Raw genomic sequence first — 18052 nt, 5'->3', positions numbered from 1 at the left:
TTTTCGGAATTATTTATGAAAAATTCGTTATACAGATGATAAATTGCAAAAAATTATTTATTTCATCATTAAATCAAATCAAGAAGCGCACCAGTCCACAATTTAGTATTATATAAATTCTTTTAATGCTAATTATTATGTTGCTTCGAATATTGAGATAAATAATATACGTTACTTTTTTGAGCTTTGCTTGATGAACTTTATTATTTGATTGATACAAAATGTTTAATCGGAAAGAAGGCAATGTTGAAATAAAAAATAAACTTATACATATACACAAGCTATCCTATGACGATTTCAAGTTGACTTATGTCACAAATGATAATTTATTGTAAAGTATACAAAAAGAAAAATTGTTTTAATTGTTGAAGGGGACTATTTTATATCACAAATGGCTTTTGAGAGATTATTTTTAAATACAAATGTATATTCAATACGATTTTGTTAAAAAAAAATTGACCAGGAATAAAATTAAACAAAAAATGAATTTTTACAGAATTATAATGAATATTTTCTATTTAACATAGCAATGAAAAAACTAAAGCTATTAAAACGTTTTACAATATATTAAAAAAAAAAATAATAAAATCGATTTTTTATTAAAAGAATCATAAATAATAAGGGTACCCCATTAAATATAATATTTGCTTATAAAATGTATGGAAAAAATATGATAGAAAAAAAATACTTTGCATAATATAATGCGTAACAAAAAATACGGGGTAATGTTTAAGATCTCAACTTCAATCTGTTAGCTGAAATCTAAAAACTATTTCTTTCTACTAATTTTTATTTTATTGCCTTTTGTTTATTGTTAGAAGCAAAAAAATAATAATAAAATTTAAGTAAGTAAATTTTTATTATTCCAAATATTTATATATATAGGGACATTGTTTTGGCAAAAAAATTAAAAAAGAATAAGGTAGGTTAGGTATCAAAAATCACAATAAAAAATTAGAAATTTTTAACATAGTATATGTAAACAATGATTTTTGTGGTTTATATAGAAAAAAAAGTAATAAAAGACCTCTGTATGTAATTAGGATGTTCTCTCGTTCTAGCTCTATCAATGTTAATTATTACAAAAATCGGTTGAAAAAGTATATAAGAAAAAATATATAATGTCATCTTTAATCTAAAGCTCGATTCTGCCAAGTTAGAAAATTATAATATTTTTTAAGAAAAAAGTCAAAAGCAAATACACGGGAAGAAATTCAAATCAAAGAGGAATATATTGTATAAAGAGTATGCATAAAAAATCATTATTAGATAAATGTTTTTACGTTATATACAAGAAAATTCTAGAATATCAATTAGAATCTATTATTGAAAAATAGAAACCAAAAAAATGGTTTGAAGAGACATTTATGATAGAAGATATATTGACGACTGTATATCGGAATTACAGTCATAAAACATTCAAAGACTTAATTTATAGGCACAAACAATATTTATAGATAAACATTTATTAATAATAAATATGTATTTAAAAGAAAATTCAAGAAAAAATTGTAAAATATACCTAATTAAGCCTCAATAGGATCATTCAGAAGGTTTTTTGTAGTATGTCTTTGAAAAGAGAAAATTGAATATTTTATAAAAATTCTAAAAGAACAGTTAGACAAGAAAGAAATCATACGACAAATAAATAGTAATTTAAGATTTTTTAATGACCTATTAGAAGTTATTGCAGTCAATAGTTTTTTTTATTAAGAAAAAAAATACCAGTTTTTAAACGAACCATGGCATGTAAAAAAAACAACCAAAGCCCTAAAAATGTATAATTTTCCGATAACATATCTGTTTAAGAGTTATAAATTTATATTTCTCTTTTTTCATGTGATTCGAACACATATTTATTTACACCAAATTAGACTTTTAAATAATATTATTTAATGTTTATAGATAAAGAAATATCTAATATTGGTTATTAGTCAAAAAATACAAAAAATATGTATTAAAAAAGATTTTTACAATTTCATCTCCTGGTTTACATTCTTATTAATTCATAAGATTACAACGAAATGCTTATATGAATCATCTTGAAATATATAATGCATTAAAATACAATAAAAAGGCAAATATTTCGGATAAATATTTCATCATAAATATAAGTTTTTATAAATATTTATTATTTTAAAATTATTAAGGTTGTTTTAATGTTATATGTAATATAAGTATAAACCACATAAACAGATGTAATTGGTTTAATATTATAGAGACTGCATTTTATCAACTTTTTTTAACTATTAATTTTAAGCTGCCAAAATCGCGTTTAGAAATGATTTGTCTGAGAAATATTTGTGTGCATTACTTATCACGTTGAAACAAGAATGAAGTAATCCTTATAAAGCACTTGTTTGTACATATAATTAGACAAAAGTCTAAAAATAAGATATTTATAAAGTATATTCCATATGTTATATATGCAGAGATCGAAATCAAAGTTATTTCGTCTAACATGTTGTTCTTTATGGTCCACATTCCCTTTTGATATGTAAAACAGAAGTGTCGCATTTTCACAACTATATTCTATATTATCAAAAGCCCTATTGCTACTTTTACCTTGACAGCATTCTGATTCTTTTATCTGATGTATTTTTTACTCGATACTGATCAAGTTTTTTTTTGTATTTCATGTTATAAAATAAGTAAAAGCTTGTGTGCGTATTGTACTACTAGATATTCTTATGGCCGAGTAGCTGTGTGTACATAGGATTTTCAACTTAAATTATTCTCAAATCTCTCTATAATATTACAATATGTAGTTCAAATAAACCATATATATATATATATATATATTTAGGACAAATTTATTATATCTATTATTAAATTTTTCAATACAAATTAATTTCGTAGCCCTTTCCAACACATATTATCTATTAGTATAATAATTTTTCAATAAAAGTTTTATAAATCTCTAGAAAGATTGTTTTATCGACATTCCATGTCGTCTCGTGTTAATTTATAGTATTCGACAACAAAAATTACATAATTTTTTTGAACTACATATGGATATCTAATAAATATAAAAATTTCATTTTTAATATTGATTTTATAACTTGTTTATTTTAAAAAATAAAGACTTAGTATAGATATGTTAAACGTATTTCAAATTCTGTAAAAAAAAAGAAAAAAATAATATATTTTCTAAATATTCAATGAACAATACTTTAAATTATAAATTTAATGTAACAATTTTATATACAATTTAAAACAAAGGTATTTATACCTTTGTTCAAGTTCTTAAACTCGTTTTCCAAGTTTTCTTGATAAGTCATCCCTATATTTATTTACTTCATCGATGTCAACAAAGGAACAATCTCTATTTTCATTATTAAATTTAAAATTAAATCCTTCGATATTTACTACGTTTTCAACTCCGATCACAAAAGATATAGTTTCAAAGATTTTCTCCCACATACGTGTAATACAATGAAAAATAAGCCCCTTATGATAGAACATGTTCTCATATATTGCAATTAGATCATATGATTTAGATTCTTTTTTTTTTAAATAAAAGGTATTTGCTATATTTTCTTGACCAACTATATTTCCAATAATCTTTAATATTTGAAATACTTCTTTGCCTGAATCTTCTTTTTCATTTAAAATAGTTTCAGCCTCAATAAATAGACAGGTTTTAATCAAATAGCTATTACTAAATTTATAATTTGTTAGAAAATCAACAATTCTATGTAGTATTTTCTTCTTTTTAGTTATATCTTTAACGCAAAGAGTCTTGTCTGAATTTTGATTCACGAAGGAATTCTCATTAAAAACTATTAGATCATTTTTGCACAACAAATTAATATTTAGACAAAAATTGATAAAGAATATATTTAGTCCTTTACCAGTGTTAAACAAAATTCTTTCTAGTAGCATTTCTACGAGACAATTACTTTCAATCAGTCGGTAAAATATTTCTATATGCTCAAATTCTCTAATTATTATTGTATCTAGATATTTATGAATTTTATTTAATTCTTTTAATCCTTCTTCTGATAACACACTTTTATGCATCGAACCCATACCATCATTAATTATATGAGCATTATGTTCAGTTAAATCCTTTTCAGATGTATTTCCATATTTATTAAATACTACTAATACTCTATCATTTGATCTTTGGAGTTTATAGTGGAAATCATTGATGATATTACTTAGTTCATTGATGCCATATAATTTAAAAACATATCTAATTATTTCTTGATTAAAGTTGATATTTTTAAGAGACTTTAGTACCTTTTCACGAAAAATTTTTCTTAAATTGAGGTTTTTAACATCAATTTCGAAATAGTAAAGGAGATCATTATTATGGAAAAATAAATTAATAAAAAATGTATTATCTCTTTTGACATAACGTAATTCGTTAAAATATGCATTTTCATCAATGTTATTCATAATAAATATCATAGCGTCATATAACATACTACTCTTTTCAATAATATCATCAAAACAGTAATCTTTGGGTTTAGCATTATTGCTATGTCTATTTAATGTCTTCAAAGTATTGATTATTTTTTTAATAGATTTACTTAACGGAAGATTATTTTGGTTATACACCAACAATCTAGGGTAAGATGATAATCCATAATAAGTTTTGATTTCTTTATAAATTTGACTAGATACATCCGATATACATTTATCATTTCTAATTTCCAACACAAACTCAGATATGGTCGTCTTAAAATTTATGATATAACTATCAAGAGTTTCTTCAAATTCAATATATTCTAGTTCATGCAATTCATTTTTATCAATGGTAATGAAATCACCAATGTCTAGTTTAATTTCTAATTCGTCTTTAAAATTATTATATATCTCTTTTCTTAGATCAGGCTTTACCATTGAAATCCAGAGCAAAACTTTAATACTAATCATGTGGGATATTTTTTAATGGTATTTATACTTACGTTAATTCGTTCATTTACTAAAAATTTAATTTAACGATCAAGATAAAAATTTATTATATAGGTTTTCGAAATTCATACATTATTTCCTTTATTTTGATCAGTTTTGTAAATAAGAATAGATTTGATAAAGTAAAGTAGTGATTTAGATCATAAAAATAAATTTACTCGTTCGAAAAAACAAATATATTTTTTATCTTGCCGTAAACTAAATGCCTCTTTTTAACAATAAGTAAATTATTATGTAGAATTTTTGAAATTTTATTTTTTAGATTTAATAAGTTTAATTGTTCATTATTATCAAACTATTGAAGTAATCTAATGCCAGTTTAAACTAAACGTTTAAAAGAGAGATATGTCTTTTTTATCTCTATTTAAATATTTTCTTTGGATTGTCATTTATGCAAAAGAATTTAAAAAAAAGATCAAGATTTTTATTTTACAAAAAAGTGCAAAATATTCCAATATCTATTGTGTGATTATTCAATTATAATACAATAACATTTGTAAAATTAATTTTAAACGTACATTTGTCTGATTTGAATTTCGTGGTAAAATCCAAAATTCTTTTTCTAAATGTTTCGCGTTTTTTTAATATACTAATAATCTTTTGCGTTTAAAAACGAGTTTTTAATATTTTTTATGCCAGTTTTTGAAGATAAAATTTTTAAAAACATAAAAAAGCAATACAAAAAACATTAGAAAATATAATTTTAAAAAAACTAAAATGTAATTAAAATTTAGCAAATATTTTTAGCGAAATTCCTATATTTTTTCTATTTTTAAAAGGTTATATTGTATTGCAATTTTACGGAAGAGAGGTTTAAAAAATTATAATAGATGATTCTATAAAAAATTTAGCATCAAAGTTTACCAACAATAATCGAAAAATGAATTTTAAATCTAAAATATATGAAATTATAGAAAGTGTAGTCTTACAAAGTATATTATTGTAGTAACAAAAAAACGTAGAGTTAATCTTTTATATTATTTTTGTAAAACTGATTGCTCAGAGGACTCACAGCAGACGAGACGGGCTTAGTATAGCTAGACAAATACTATTTACATCGTTTGTTTGATTAAAAACAGACAAATAAACAATTTAGAAAATTAAAAGCTACTAAAAAGAAGAGTAAAAATCAAACAAGAATTTTTTAGAACTAGCTTCAAATTTTTATTTTGAAAAGTGATTATAATATTTATTTACAGCTTTTATTTTTCCGTTTTAGTCATATATTAATAAAACATTAAGATTCTAGTTATTCAAGGAACCCTCCTAAGTCGCATATATCCAAGAAATCCATTGTAAAACAGTTATAAATTGAATAGAATATTACCATTTAGAACAATAAATTTCTACTTTATGATGGATAAATTTTTTTAAAATTTTGATGAAGAGGGGTTAATAAATTCCAAAAAACAATTCTTTCTATATTTTAGAACTGGGTATTACAAAGATAAAGAGTAGTAAATGGCATTTCAACACAAAGTACATACAATAATAATTACTGAATTCATTATTAAGCCCCACTTAAATTTACAATTAGTAAAAAATAAGCAATTTTGTAAGGTGGAAAAACTTGGAATAAATAATTGGCACTTTTTAATATAATGTTATGCTGATCAAAAAATTAATCATTTATTTTATTCATAATAAAAAAGTGAGGCTGGCTTCTGCCTGCCTGTTTTAAATGTTTTTTATTTAAAATACTTTTATTGTGGTTTGGTATCAAAAGAGAGACTTTTGAAAAAGTAAGAAGTGAGATCCTACAGAGGGTTGAAAAACTGTGCAAGACTCAATTAAATGGTAAGAATATGATTCGAGCTATAAACGAGCATGCAATATCAGTAATAAACTATCATGTAGGATTATTAAAATTAGAACCAATAGATTTCAAAAGTCTCGATTTTGATATCCGACAGGTACTTATCAAGTACCAGGTCCATCTGCAGCCAGCCTGCAAGGAAAGACTATACCTTCCTAGATCCGAAATGGGCAGAGGCCTCATAAGTATCGAAGATAGAAGCGAAAGTATGCTTCTGAATATTTATAAAACATTAGATGGGTCTAGAAATAGCTCACTAAGACGGGCAGCGATACTTAAAGTAGAGGCAGAGAGCAAATCCCACTTGTTTACAATAAACGAGTATCTAAGGATTAGGTATAGCTTTGTAGGAGAGATAACCCAGAAGATGCTAATAGAATCCCAAAAAGAAGCGCTTTACAACAAAATTAACATAAGGACAAACCATGGAAAGTTGTTTAAAGCTAGGGACAATGATTTAGTAAGCATTAGGGACTCTTCTACCTGGCTGGTTAAAGGAAACAATCAGGCTAGATCCGAAGCAATTTACTGCTTCCTACAGGATAGAAATATCTTCTGTGGACAAGAGGGAAAATGTCCCCATTGTGGATCTCATAGGAAGACCGTGGATCATTTAGCTACCAAGTGTGATCGAATGTTGGGTTTTGATTATATGAAAAGACACAACGAGGTAGTTAGATGCATTCATCTCTTACTATGTATTAAATATGGGTTTAAGAAGACAAAGAAAATACGTGGACACTCAGTACAAGAGATCATGGAAAATGATCGTGCAGAAATAAGAGTAGATACGAGAATATCCACTTATATAAAGGTAACCCATAATAAGCCTGATATTCTTGTGTTTGACAAGAAGAAGAAAGGAATTTTAATAGTTGAAGTTGGTATAACGAACCAGGATCGACTTACTATAGTTGAGAATGAAAAACTAAGAAAATATGACCTTCTTGCAAATGAACTGGGACTAATACATAAATCCCGGACAAGAATAGTTCCTTATGTAATGACATGGGATGGAGTGGTGACCAAATATCACAGAAAGTACATCAGGGAGCTAGAAATCCAACCCTACCTGGAAGCATATATCCAGTCTATTGTGATGAAGAAGACTCTAGAGTCCATCTCTTTGGAACGACGACGAGGATACGATCAGGAGGATGCAGGAGAAGAAGAAGTGGCTAGAGCTGTAAGCGCACTAGCGAATATGGCGACTGTTAAAGAAGTGGTGTCGGCAAAGGGGAATGAAGCTGCTAAAGTGAAGTTGGAAAACATTAATAATTCCACAGAAACCAAAGTCTGTGAAGAGCTGAATCCCATGAGCGATACCGGGGAAAGCTGTGCTATGAATATCTAAACATAATTGAAAATTAACTCAATAAATCTTTTATTTTTTTGTGGTTTGGTGATGTGGAGTTTTCCATCTCCTTTTCCTTCCTTAGTTTCATCCCCTCAGGGGTGACTTTGCTTAAATATTTGAGAATGACAGTTTTGACATGTTTGGCAACAAAAGTACAATTGACCAAACATGGCAAATTGGGCCCTAATTACATAACTAGGCCGTTTCATATTTTCCTGTCATTTCTCAATTAATGTGTTGGTCTCTCCAAAGATCTGTCAAAACACACTTCATTCCTTGGGCAGGACAAGTCTCAGTATGCACCTGGGCTTGTCCCCTGACAGAATATATATTCAGAAAACGTGTAATATTTATGAAATTGCCATTTCGTTTTTTGGTGTCTAAATTTATTCTTTAGTTAGTTTTTTTTTAAATTTGGAAATATTTTACCCATGGAAGGATTTCTACTAGTTTTTGATATAAATGATACGTTAATTTCTAAGATAAAAAAAACTGATAAATATGTTTTAGACAGTTTAACTGACAATCAGAAAAACAATACCTACAGTTGTAATAATCATATTTTGTTGAAAAGACCACTTACAGATTTACTAGTTAAATTTTTAGAGATACACAATATTAATTATGTATTTTGGTCTACATCTATGAAACATAATATCAAAAAGATGATTCCTTACTTGGAAGAGATTGGGTATAATTTTCATCTAGGCTATTTTGGACAAGAGGAATGTGAAGAGGGTATTATTACTGAAAAGATAAAGCAAAAAATAATATAAAAAATTTAGAAGTAGTTTCTAAGCACTTTAATGTAAAATTAGAACAATGCGTACTCATAGACAATGATATCGAAAAACATGTTGATGGTCAAAACTTTATACACGTGAAGGAAATAAATTTAGGACATGATGAAGAAATTATCAATATATGTAAAAAGCTGGATAAATTTATAGATTGTCAGACAAAATGTTTTGTAAAATCATTAGCTGTGGAATAATACAACGAGACTGCAAATAAAGATAAATATTTAGGCCAGTTTGAATGATTAAAACATTTATCTATAAATATTAATGTTTTATTTGGCAAATATTTTTTCTTCTGAAATGATTTTACATAATTAGTTGCTAATCAAATCCGTCCATTTGTCGAAAGATGATTGGCTAGTTTTTATTATGGTTTCACATATATTATAAAAATACATAGCTTACATAAATTGTTTATATATTATTTTATTAATTTTATAGAACAATTGGTCCCCTTACATATAAAATGCATTGTCAAACAGTTTACTTGGATTTTCCATGCCCTCTTTTGGAAATGATTTTAAAAGGTTACAGTAGCCAATCAAATACGTTCACTTGTCGAAAGATGATTTGCTCTTTTTGATAGGCTACGATATGCATATTAACTCTTTTCATAAACAAATTAAATGATTATAATACAAATTAAGTGTTATATCTGTTTTAAAAATAATTTGAAATTTTTTTTTGACCAAATAGAATAAAAAAAACAATTAAGTAAATGGAAAATTTTTTAGCGCCAGATTTGACTTTTTTTTATCACTTATAGATATTTTTTTTATGTCAAAAATTGAAAAGAAATTTTATAAACACGTGCAAACGATTTAAATTACACAAATAAACGAAAAACATGGGAGAAGTGTAGACGTAATGTCTAAATTGTAGCCTATTTGGTCTCTAACAACCGAAAATACTACACAATGTATGACGTTGGTTGATAGAAGACAGAACAAATTTAAATAGAGAAATAACTGCATGAGAAAATAATTAGTTTATTTAAAACAGAAATAGATGTTTGAAAATTATGAATAGCTAGATAACTGCTCTACTTCGAATTAAAATTATTAAATTTAACATGAATATAAAATAAGTTTTTATTTGAAAATATTATATAAGTTATATTTTTATTTAAAAGCAGATTTATTTTATCATTAAGCTCAAAGTACTAAAACCAAATAAATAATAAATAGAAGTAAGGAAACCCATTACAAAATTTTAGAACAAGTGTTAAATAAAATTCACATGTGATCTAATCACAATTCAAAAAACAATTTTAACTTGACTATAACTGAGCACAATATTTCATCGACTAAAATATTTTAAAAAATCAATTCGAATTAATATTTACGATAATGTTTAGCAAAGTAAATTATTTTACAAGTATTCTAGATTTATAATGCCAATAATGATAAATTATTCTAGTTATCTTTTGCATCTTTTTTTGCGCTCATTTTTGACACTTTTAAATTTTTATATGTCATGCATAGGCAATTCGATAATGCCCCAAGAACACTAAACTGTTTACAGTAAAACATTAAAAATTCAAAATTAATAAGAAGATTTTCTTTACCATTACAAATCCAATTTCTGAATAATGAAGTTCTACCATTACAAAATAATTAAACTTAATAAAATCTTCGTTTTGTTTATATGATGTAATTTTATACGCTTCGTTGTTACATGTCACTAATTGACTTTCATAAATATTTCTTATTTATAAAGTCAAGAAAATACAATTTATTTATAAAATTCATACGGAATTTTCTTAATAGTTGAAATTTAAATGATAAATTTGTCATCCTTATAATGTTTTTGTTTTTTAATTCGTTATTAAGTAATTCTTACAATTTCATTGGAAGATCGTTAAATGCTATTGGTCCACAAAATAACAACAATGAATTGATTTATAAAAATGCAAGTTTTGACAGGAAACAATTCGTTTTACCTTTTGATACAAAATATAAAAATGTTACTGTTAAAAACTATAAATTATGGTATGATAATTTCGATAATACGCAAATATTTGAATGTTATGAACATTTTCTATTCGAGCCTAAAAAAATCATTTATAACGTAATTAATTGGGAAAATATATTAAAATCACTAGATGTTGTGTTTGATGCTTTGACATCACACAAAGATATTATTAAAATTATAAATCTAACTAAGAATATGAAAAAACATGTGTACGTTCAAAATTTAAGGTATTATTTTAAAATATTTGTAATAAAATTTCTGACAAATCAGCCGGCTAAAATAAAATTGAGACCTATTGGTCATCTCTTTGAATTTTTAGCGTATCATAGTTATGATCTGATCTTTGATTTAAGTTTTTATTCTTCCTTTGAAGATGCTAATGAAATTAAAAAGATTAAAAAGCTTGTTTATAGATTTATTGATGTGAGGATGAAGGAATTTTGCCCATGGCATGTTATACAATTATATAGTGAACTGATGTATTCTGATAAGAGAAAAAATCCATTGGACACATCGTTTGTTGGAAGTAGAGGATAATTAGAAATAATAAAATTTTTATTAAATGTATGTAATGCTCTTTCTTGTAGATTTAAAATTTTTATGACGTTTTATATATACTCAAATTATTTTATAATCAATAAAAAAGGAATATTGTAAATTTATACACTTTCGATCTTTGCAATTAATTACATTGCATATTTAGCTACAACAAACAATTTTTTATTCTATACTAAAATTTCTGGATTTAAAAATCGTCTAAGGGTGCTTTTACGCTACAAATTGATTGTTTTACTTTTTTTTTATATCCTTTCTTGTAAGTATTATTGATACATGAAAATAATTTGGGAATAACATCATTAATATTTTTATTACTAAATCAGTAGTGTATTTCTACATTTGTCTTGTTTAACTGCAAAATTTTGAAACTTCGTTTTAGGCATAATCTGTCTGTAAAATAATATTTGTGTTTTGTCTATTCAGATGATTCTATTATAAGTATTTGGAACTATTTTTTTCAAACTACCTAATTAGCTTTAATTTTAATGAAAAAAGCTATTTGGTAGGCCAATATAAATATTGAAACATACATACAAATAAAATGCAATTTCAACGTTTAAATTTTTTTTAAATACATATTTTAATCGATTTGAAATTATTTTTAAGACGTTATGTTAACGAAAAATTTTATAGTTATTAAAATATTTGAAAAACATTTGGTTCTTGACTTTTAATGACTCTTAAAATTATGAAAGTTATAAAAAATTTTGAAATTTATAAAACTTTTTCTAGAATCCAATGTGTTAAATATTTCGTAATATATTAACTGTTATATATTTTGATAAATCTTACCCATAATTATGATATAATAAATAAATTTAATTAGGGTATGCTTGTTGTAATTTATATTTTTAGTTTAACAAGAATAGGTTCCGCGTTAGCGTTTCCTGCTTGTAGGTGACTTCTCATCTCCATAGTCCTTTCCACATCGGCTTCGTCTCCTCTCCTTCGGTAGTCCAGAAAATGCTCTCTAGCGTCTTCTTTAGCGTGATCATCTGGATGTACGCTTCTACCATATTAGGGATTAAAAGTCTTGTGGTATAAGATTTGTGAAACTTGTTCACTATACCTTCTCAAGTAATTACGTAGAATATTATTTCTGTTTTAAAACCAATTATTAGACCCAGTTCATTCGCAAGGACATCATACTTTCTTAACTTATCGTTTTCTACTTGCTGTAGATTCTCTTGTGAATTATGATAATAACTACATTTTTTTTAAAACTCTAATTAATGCAATACCAATAGCATGACATATACGAAACTTAGAGGATTAAGCTCAAAAATAAATAAAAATTTTTAGTTTTTTTTTTAAGGAAATGTTTTTTCGTCATACAGTCGCTCCTTTTATACTATTAATTCATTTTTTATGTTATAGTTATAATATAGCATAATCTTTCGATATAGCTTTCCATGCTTTTATGAGAATATTGACTGTACTAAACAAAAAATTAAAATATATATTGTTTATGACAACATCTTTAAAAAGTTATTTACATATGTATATAGTCGCATTTTACACCTGCTTATATTTTTCAATAATTTTGTCATTGACATATAATAGCGTGAAATAAGTCTCTAATTTTATGTAATTTTCTATATTGTTGTACCACTTTTTTTTAATTTGATTTATATCTGTTTAGTTTCTTATACTGTCTATGAGTTTATTTTTATACTGTGTCATATATTTGATAGCGGTTATTATTAAAAAATTTTCTATTTTGGCAATTTATGATGTTTATCAAACAAAAAAACTTATGTTTAGTATATAGAAATGTGAACAAAATAATTTCTATAAATTTTGTAGTTTTTAATAAAAAATTTATACTTTTTGTAAGTTTTTGTTATTTTATATTTGAGGCACTACAGCTGAAAATTTAATAACAAAAAAAAATGTTTTTAACTTTCTATTTACTTTTAAGATAATTAAAATACAAAAAAATATATATACAAATTTAAAAAATATTTTGAGCATTTGTTAATAAAATATAAATTCATAATATAATCCGTCTCATTATTTTTAAGAAAAATGAATCAAATAAGATTAAAATATTGTTCTACTCGTTTCTTGTTCTGTACCTTGGCAGAAGATAGTTGTTTTTTTCTGGTTCATTCTTAAGATTAAATTATTTTAAAACATAAGAATTGGATTTTAAGCAGGATTTTTAAATTACCTTAATTTAGTATAATAACATTTTACCAATAGTTTTTAAAAAAGGTTGTGTTTTGTGTTAAGTCTATATTTGAGGTTATATTATTTTTTATCGTAATACCAGTTATTGGCATTAATAATAGTTTTCGTTTTCTTTTTTATTATTATGTAGATGGTCTGGCAACAAAATATTTAAAACAAGTTAAAGATACTATGGATTGTATTTCAGAAACTTTTAAAATTGTTCTTTGATTATATTATTTTTCTGTGTTTATAAAAAAAATAAATATTAATGCGTAAATTTTTTTTTGTTCTATATATATCCTGTTATTATAACATCATATGTATAACTTTCTTTATATTGTATTTCATAAAATACTTACATTTCTCTCGAATGAAAAATTATTAATATATATATACAGCTACAAATCGTCTAATTTATATTTTATCATATTAATATTTCAAAAATTTATATGATGAAAGGTAAAATAGTAAAGTAAGATTTAAATCTGTATTAGTAAATATTTATGAGAAAATTTTAATTTTTCCAAGTTAGATTTTAAAAGGATTTCCAATCATTACCACAAACTGTGAAAATTGTAAAAATAGCCCAACATAGTCAATCAACTGTTTGTATAAATAAAAAATAATACTTTATATTTATGTATAAATATATATTACTTGACTTTGTTACATTTAAAAGCAATATATTATGAAATAATCTTTCGGTTGATTGTTCATCTTATTTAACAATTTTATAACAGCAAAACCACATATAATATATGGAGAATATATGCAAGTAATACATGAATATTAAAATTTGACAACAAGTTTCCTTTGTATGTTAAATTAAAAACCCTTGAGTTATGTTTTTTATTCACTTCAATTTCCTGAAATCTAAAAAATCCTTTTAAAATATTACGTAGAAGTATAATAGACTCTTTATTTAAATCCCATTACATAATATTTATAGGTTTTTTTTAAAATTAAATTTTTTTAATTTTGTTTTCTTAATTTTTTGATCGTCAGTTCAGCATAAAATAAATTCATCAATGTTTTTGTAAAAAACAAATCCATTTTTCTTTGATATTTTAATTCATTTCATCGGTAATTTTTTTTAACTTGTTTTTATACTCTAATATTATTTATTGTTTACTCGAACAATTATAATTTTTAAAACCATTGCTTCAATGGTCTTTATTCTTTTTTCATTAAGTTGTTCTCTAATGTACTCATTTTTTTTACTAAAAAATCTTATAATATTATGATTACGGATTAATGTGTTATTTTAAATAATTTTTTATTAATTAAGAATCTTTATTATTGCATAATTTTAACTAACTTATATTATTTATCTTTTTCCATTTACTTCAAATTTTATATCTTTCGTAAATTTTCGATCAATCGTTCTTTTAAAATTTTCTTATTTTCACTATCTCGTTTTTATAAAGTGCAAAACTTTCAATGACGTCTTCTACTATAATCTAACAAGTTCTAAGCTATTAACAAAATCTGTTGGGGCTTTTTCAATCGCGTAAACTTTGATATCTTTTTACATAAAACAATTAAAGCATCATTTTAATATGTTTTTAAATTGACACATGAACTCTTTCTACTTCTTAAATTATTTCAAATAAACTCATTTTTTTATGTATTTATTTCTATCTTTTTTTAAGCAATATGAGACTTCCGATAACTTTAAAAGTTTTTATATACATCATTGTCTTCATCGCATTTTTCTTTTATAATTCAGTGCGATTTTTTTTAAAAAAGTGGTGTTATGTGAATTTGACACTTTTGTAAATATTGTATTGACGAATCCAATTTTTTTTGTATTTCAATACATTCATTCTTGAGCGTTATATTGATTTTTGGATACTTCTATTATTTTATAATGTAAAAGTAAATGGGCCAGTAAAATAATTTATGCAGAATTTAGTGTTTTTATAATCAAATCGATTAAAAAAAACATTTTATCTTTATAAATACATTATTTTAGACCACAGTAAACTTGCTTGGATGGTATTTTCATCAGTTATTATAGTAGTAACATCTATTTTTTTAAAATCTATAAAACATTGCCTATAATTTAAAAAAATGCATTTTTTATAATGTAAATAATTAAAATAGTCTTTAGAATTTTGAATTAATATATTCATCTGGTTCTATTTTAAATTTAAAAAATATTTTTTTCTTACTTAGACAATACTATTTAGTAAAATATTTGCAGTAGATTATAAAATGAACCTACAAGTAATGATCTATGACATTTTTATACAATCCGAGAAAAGGCCCAATTATTTTTTAGTCGTATATAGTATCTAGTTTCATTTTATATCATTTAAATAATCAACTTTGTCAGAAAAGTCTATAACAAATATATATATATATATATATATCTGTACGAATATTAAGTAAAAACTGGTTTAAGTTGTAATTAGCATGTTTTATGATGTTTAATAAATAATAAATTTACTAATGTCGAGATAATTATCATCAAAATAATCAGGTTCTATACAAACTGTTTCATAATATATTGTACAGCCCTATTTATTTATATATTTTTTAAAATTTTTGTTTTTATGGTTTTTAAAATATTTTAAAAATTAATAGACTTATAAAGACTTATAGAGTTGTTTAGTCACTCATTGTAAAATAATACTAAAGATTCGTTATTTGTAAAACTTATAAGGTTTGTGTTTTTCTTCTATTTTCAATATAATTTATTAAAAATATTGTTTTTATTATTTATTATTATTTTTTTTGTTTGTTACGTTGAATATTATAAAAATGGGAGACTTCTATAAAGATATTTTCATCTTAAGAAAATAATAAGCAGTTTAAATATAATACTCGCATAGAATATTGATGATTAAAAACACATAGTCTCGACTTTCTTTATTTTAATAAAAATAATTTTCATGTAAAAATTAGAAAGAAAAAAGATTTTTAAGATATACCTAAACGGTAAAAAAAATTATATTAACCTAAAATAAATAATCGTTTGAAAACCACTATAATTTAGTTATTGAAAAATTTATTTATTATTTACATGCGTCTGCCAAAAATTACTTTCAAATAAACGTTATGTCAAATATAAAAATATATTGATATATACTTTGCTTTAATTATTTTTAGTATTTTATGACTAGTTACCATTAAAAAAAATTAATTTGTACTTTTCATCTGTTTTATTGTAAGATTGCTAAATTTATGAGTCCTAAGTGGAAAAATCATTGAATATATATATACATATTTTATGTTATTTAAAATTTCCTAGTAATACATGTTCTACGTCAAATTTATTGATCTTTTAACTGCCATTTTTTAAATATCAAAGACAAAAAAAATTTGTTGAAGCTGGGATCAACATATACGTATGATACAATTTTTTTTCGTTTATTTTCGTCATAAATTATATGTAAAAAAATTCAAATTGGTCTTTATCTTATAACTTGAGTACACGAATTGCTAATTTCGACTTTTTGATAGCAAATTCATATAAAAAAATGACGAAGAAGAATTAATTTTGTTATGGTCTATAGATATTTTTTCTTTTGAAGAATCGATTAAGATTATTTTCTATAATGGGTTTATGATAAAGCGTTGAAATGTTTTTAAAAAAATTATATAATGGCTCTGAGTCGACTTGTAAGATAAAAAGAGACTTATTTTTAAGACAACTAAAGTATGTTTGCTGCTCAATCTTCAAATTATCTTTTCAAAGTATTTTATAAAGAAGTTTCTTACTTTATAATATATCACAAAATACAAAAAAATAGAATACCTATATAATTATTGCTGCAATTAGAGGTCTTGAGTTTTTCCTTAAAAAACAATCTTATATTTTTTTAATCCTTTTTTTCTGTTATTCCATATGATCTCCTGTTCTGCTCTTCGAGCATAGTTAGATCATGTTTAGTCATTGATAGAAATCAAAGTTTATATAACATATTGCAAGGTATAATTTCAGATTTTTTTCGCCTGTTGATAAAAAAGAAGTGTGTCTATATAAATAAAGTATTCTTTGCCAAGGTTTTGATATATCATAATGACCTAAATATATTGCATAAATTCTAAAATAGCAAATGTGATTGGCTCAAATGTAATCGTAACAGAAACCTATTCTCGATGTATTATGCAAAGCAAAAAAGTACAAATTTTTTTGTTATGTAAAAGTTTTTTGATCGACGTTTATGTTTTAAACATTTCATCTATCATTTAATATATGAATTTTTTTATATTTTCTCATAACTTGCCCATATGCAAATTTTAAGAATATTTTTACAATTATTTTTTGTATACTTAAATCATGTATTATACACACTGATTAAGGATAATTTTTTGAACAAAATCGGCTCTTACGATTATATTATTTTTGATATTAACAAACAATATTGTAAAGTTTGGTTGTTTTTCTTTGAATTAGAAGAAGATATGATGATGACAATATTGGAAAGGAATCATAATTTT

General features: G+C 24.1%; 3 protein-coding genes across 3 annotated transcripts; 2 read left to right on the top strand and 1 right to left on the bottom strand.

The window, feature by feature from the left end:
• Positions 1-3246: 3246 nt before the first annotated feature.
• Positions 3247-4884, bottom strand: VNE69_08004 (uncharacterized protein; the record flags this gene model as incomplete). Its single annotated transcript, XM_065474319.1, has 1 exon — positions 3247-4884. One exon carries the CDS (start codon positions 4882-4884, stop codon positions 3247-3249), a length of 1638 nt encoding a protein of 545 aa, XP_065330391.1.
• A 3643-nt stretch (positions 4885-8527) lies between these two features.
• VNE69_08003 (FCP1 domain-containing protein) lies at positions 8528-8872 on the top strand (the record flags this gene model as incomplete). The annotated part of the gene is made up of 1 exon (XM_065474318.1): positions 8528-8872. One exon carries the CDS (start codon positions 8528-8530, stop codon positions 8870-8872), a length of 345 nt encoding a protein of 114 aa, XP_065330390.1.
• A 1827-nt stretch (positions 8873-10699) lies between these two features.
• Positions 10700-11407, top strand: VNE69_08002 (uncharacterized protein; the record flags this gene model as incomplete). The annotated part of the gene is made up of 1 exon (XM_065474317.1): positions 10700-11407. One exon carries the CDS (start codon positions 10700-10702, stop codon positions 11405-11407), a length of 708 nt encoding a protein of 235 aa, XP_065330389.1.
• Between the last annotated feature and the right edge of the window lie 6645 nt (positions 11408-18052).

This window comes from Vairimorpha necatrix, chromosome 8 (assembly GCF_036630325.1).
Source record: "Vairimorpha necatrix chromosome 8, complete sequence".
Taxonomy (NCBI): domain Eukaryota; kingdom Fungi; phylum Microsporidia; family Nosematidae; genus Vairimorpha; species Vairimorpha necatrix.
The sequence above is the reverse complement of the archived record's forward strand: the minus strand, read 5'-3'. Positions and strand labels throughout refer to the sequence as shown.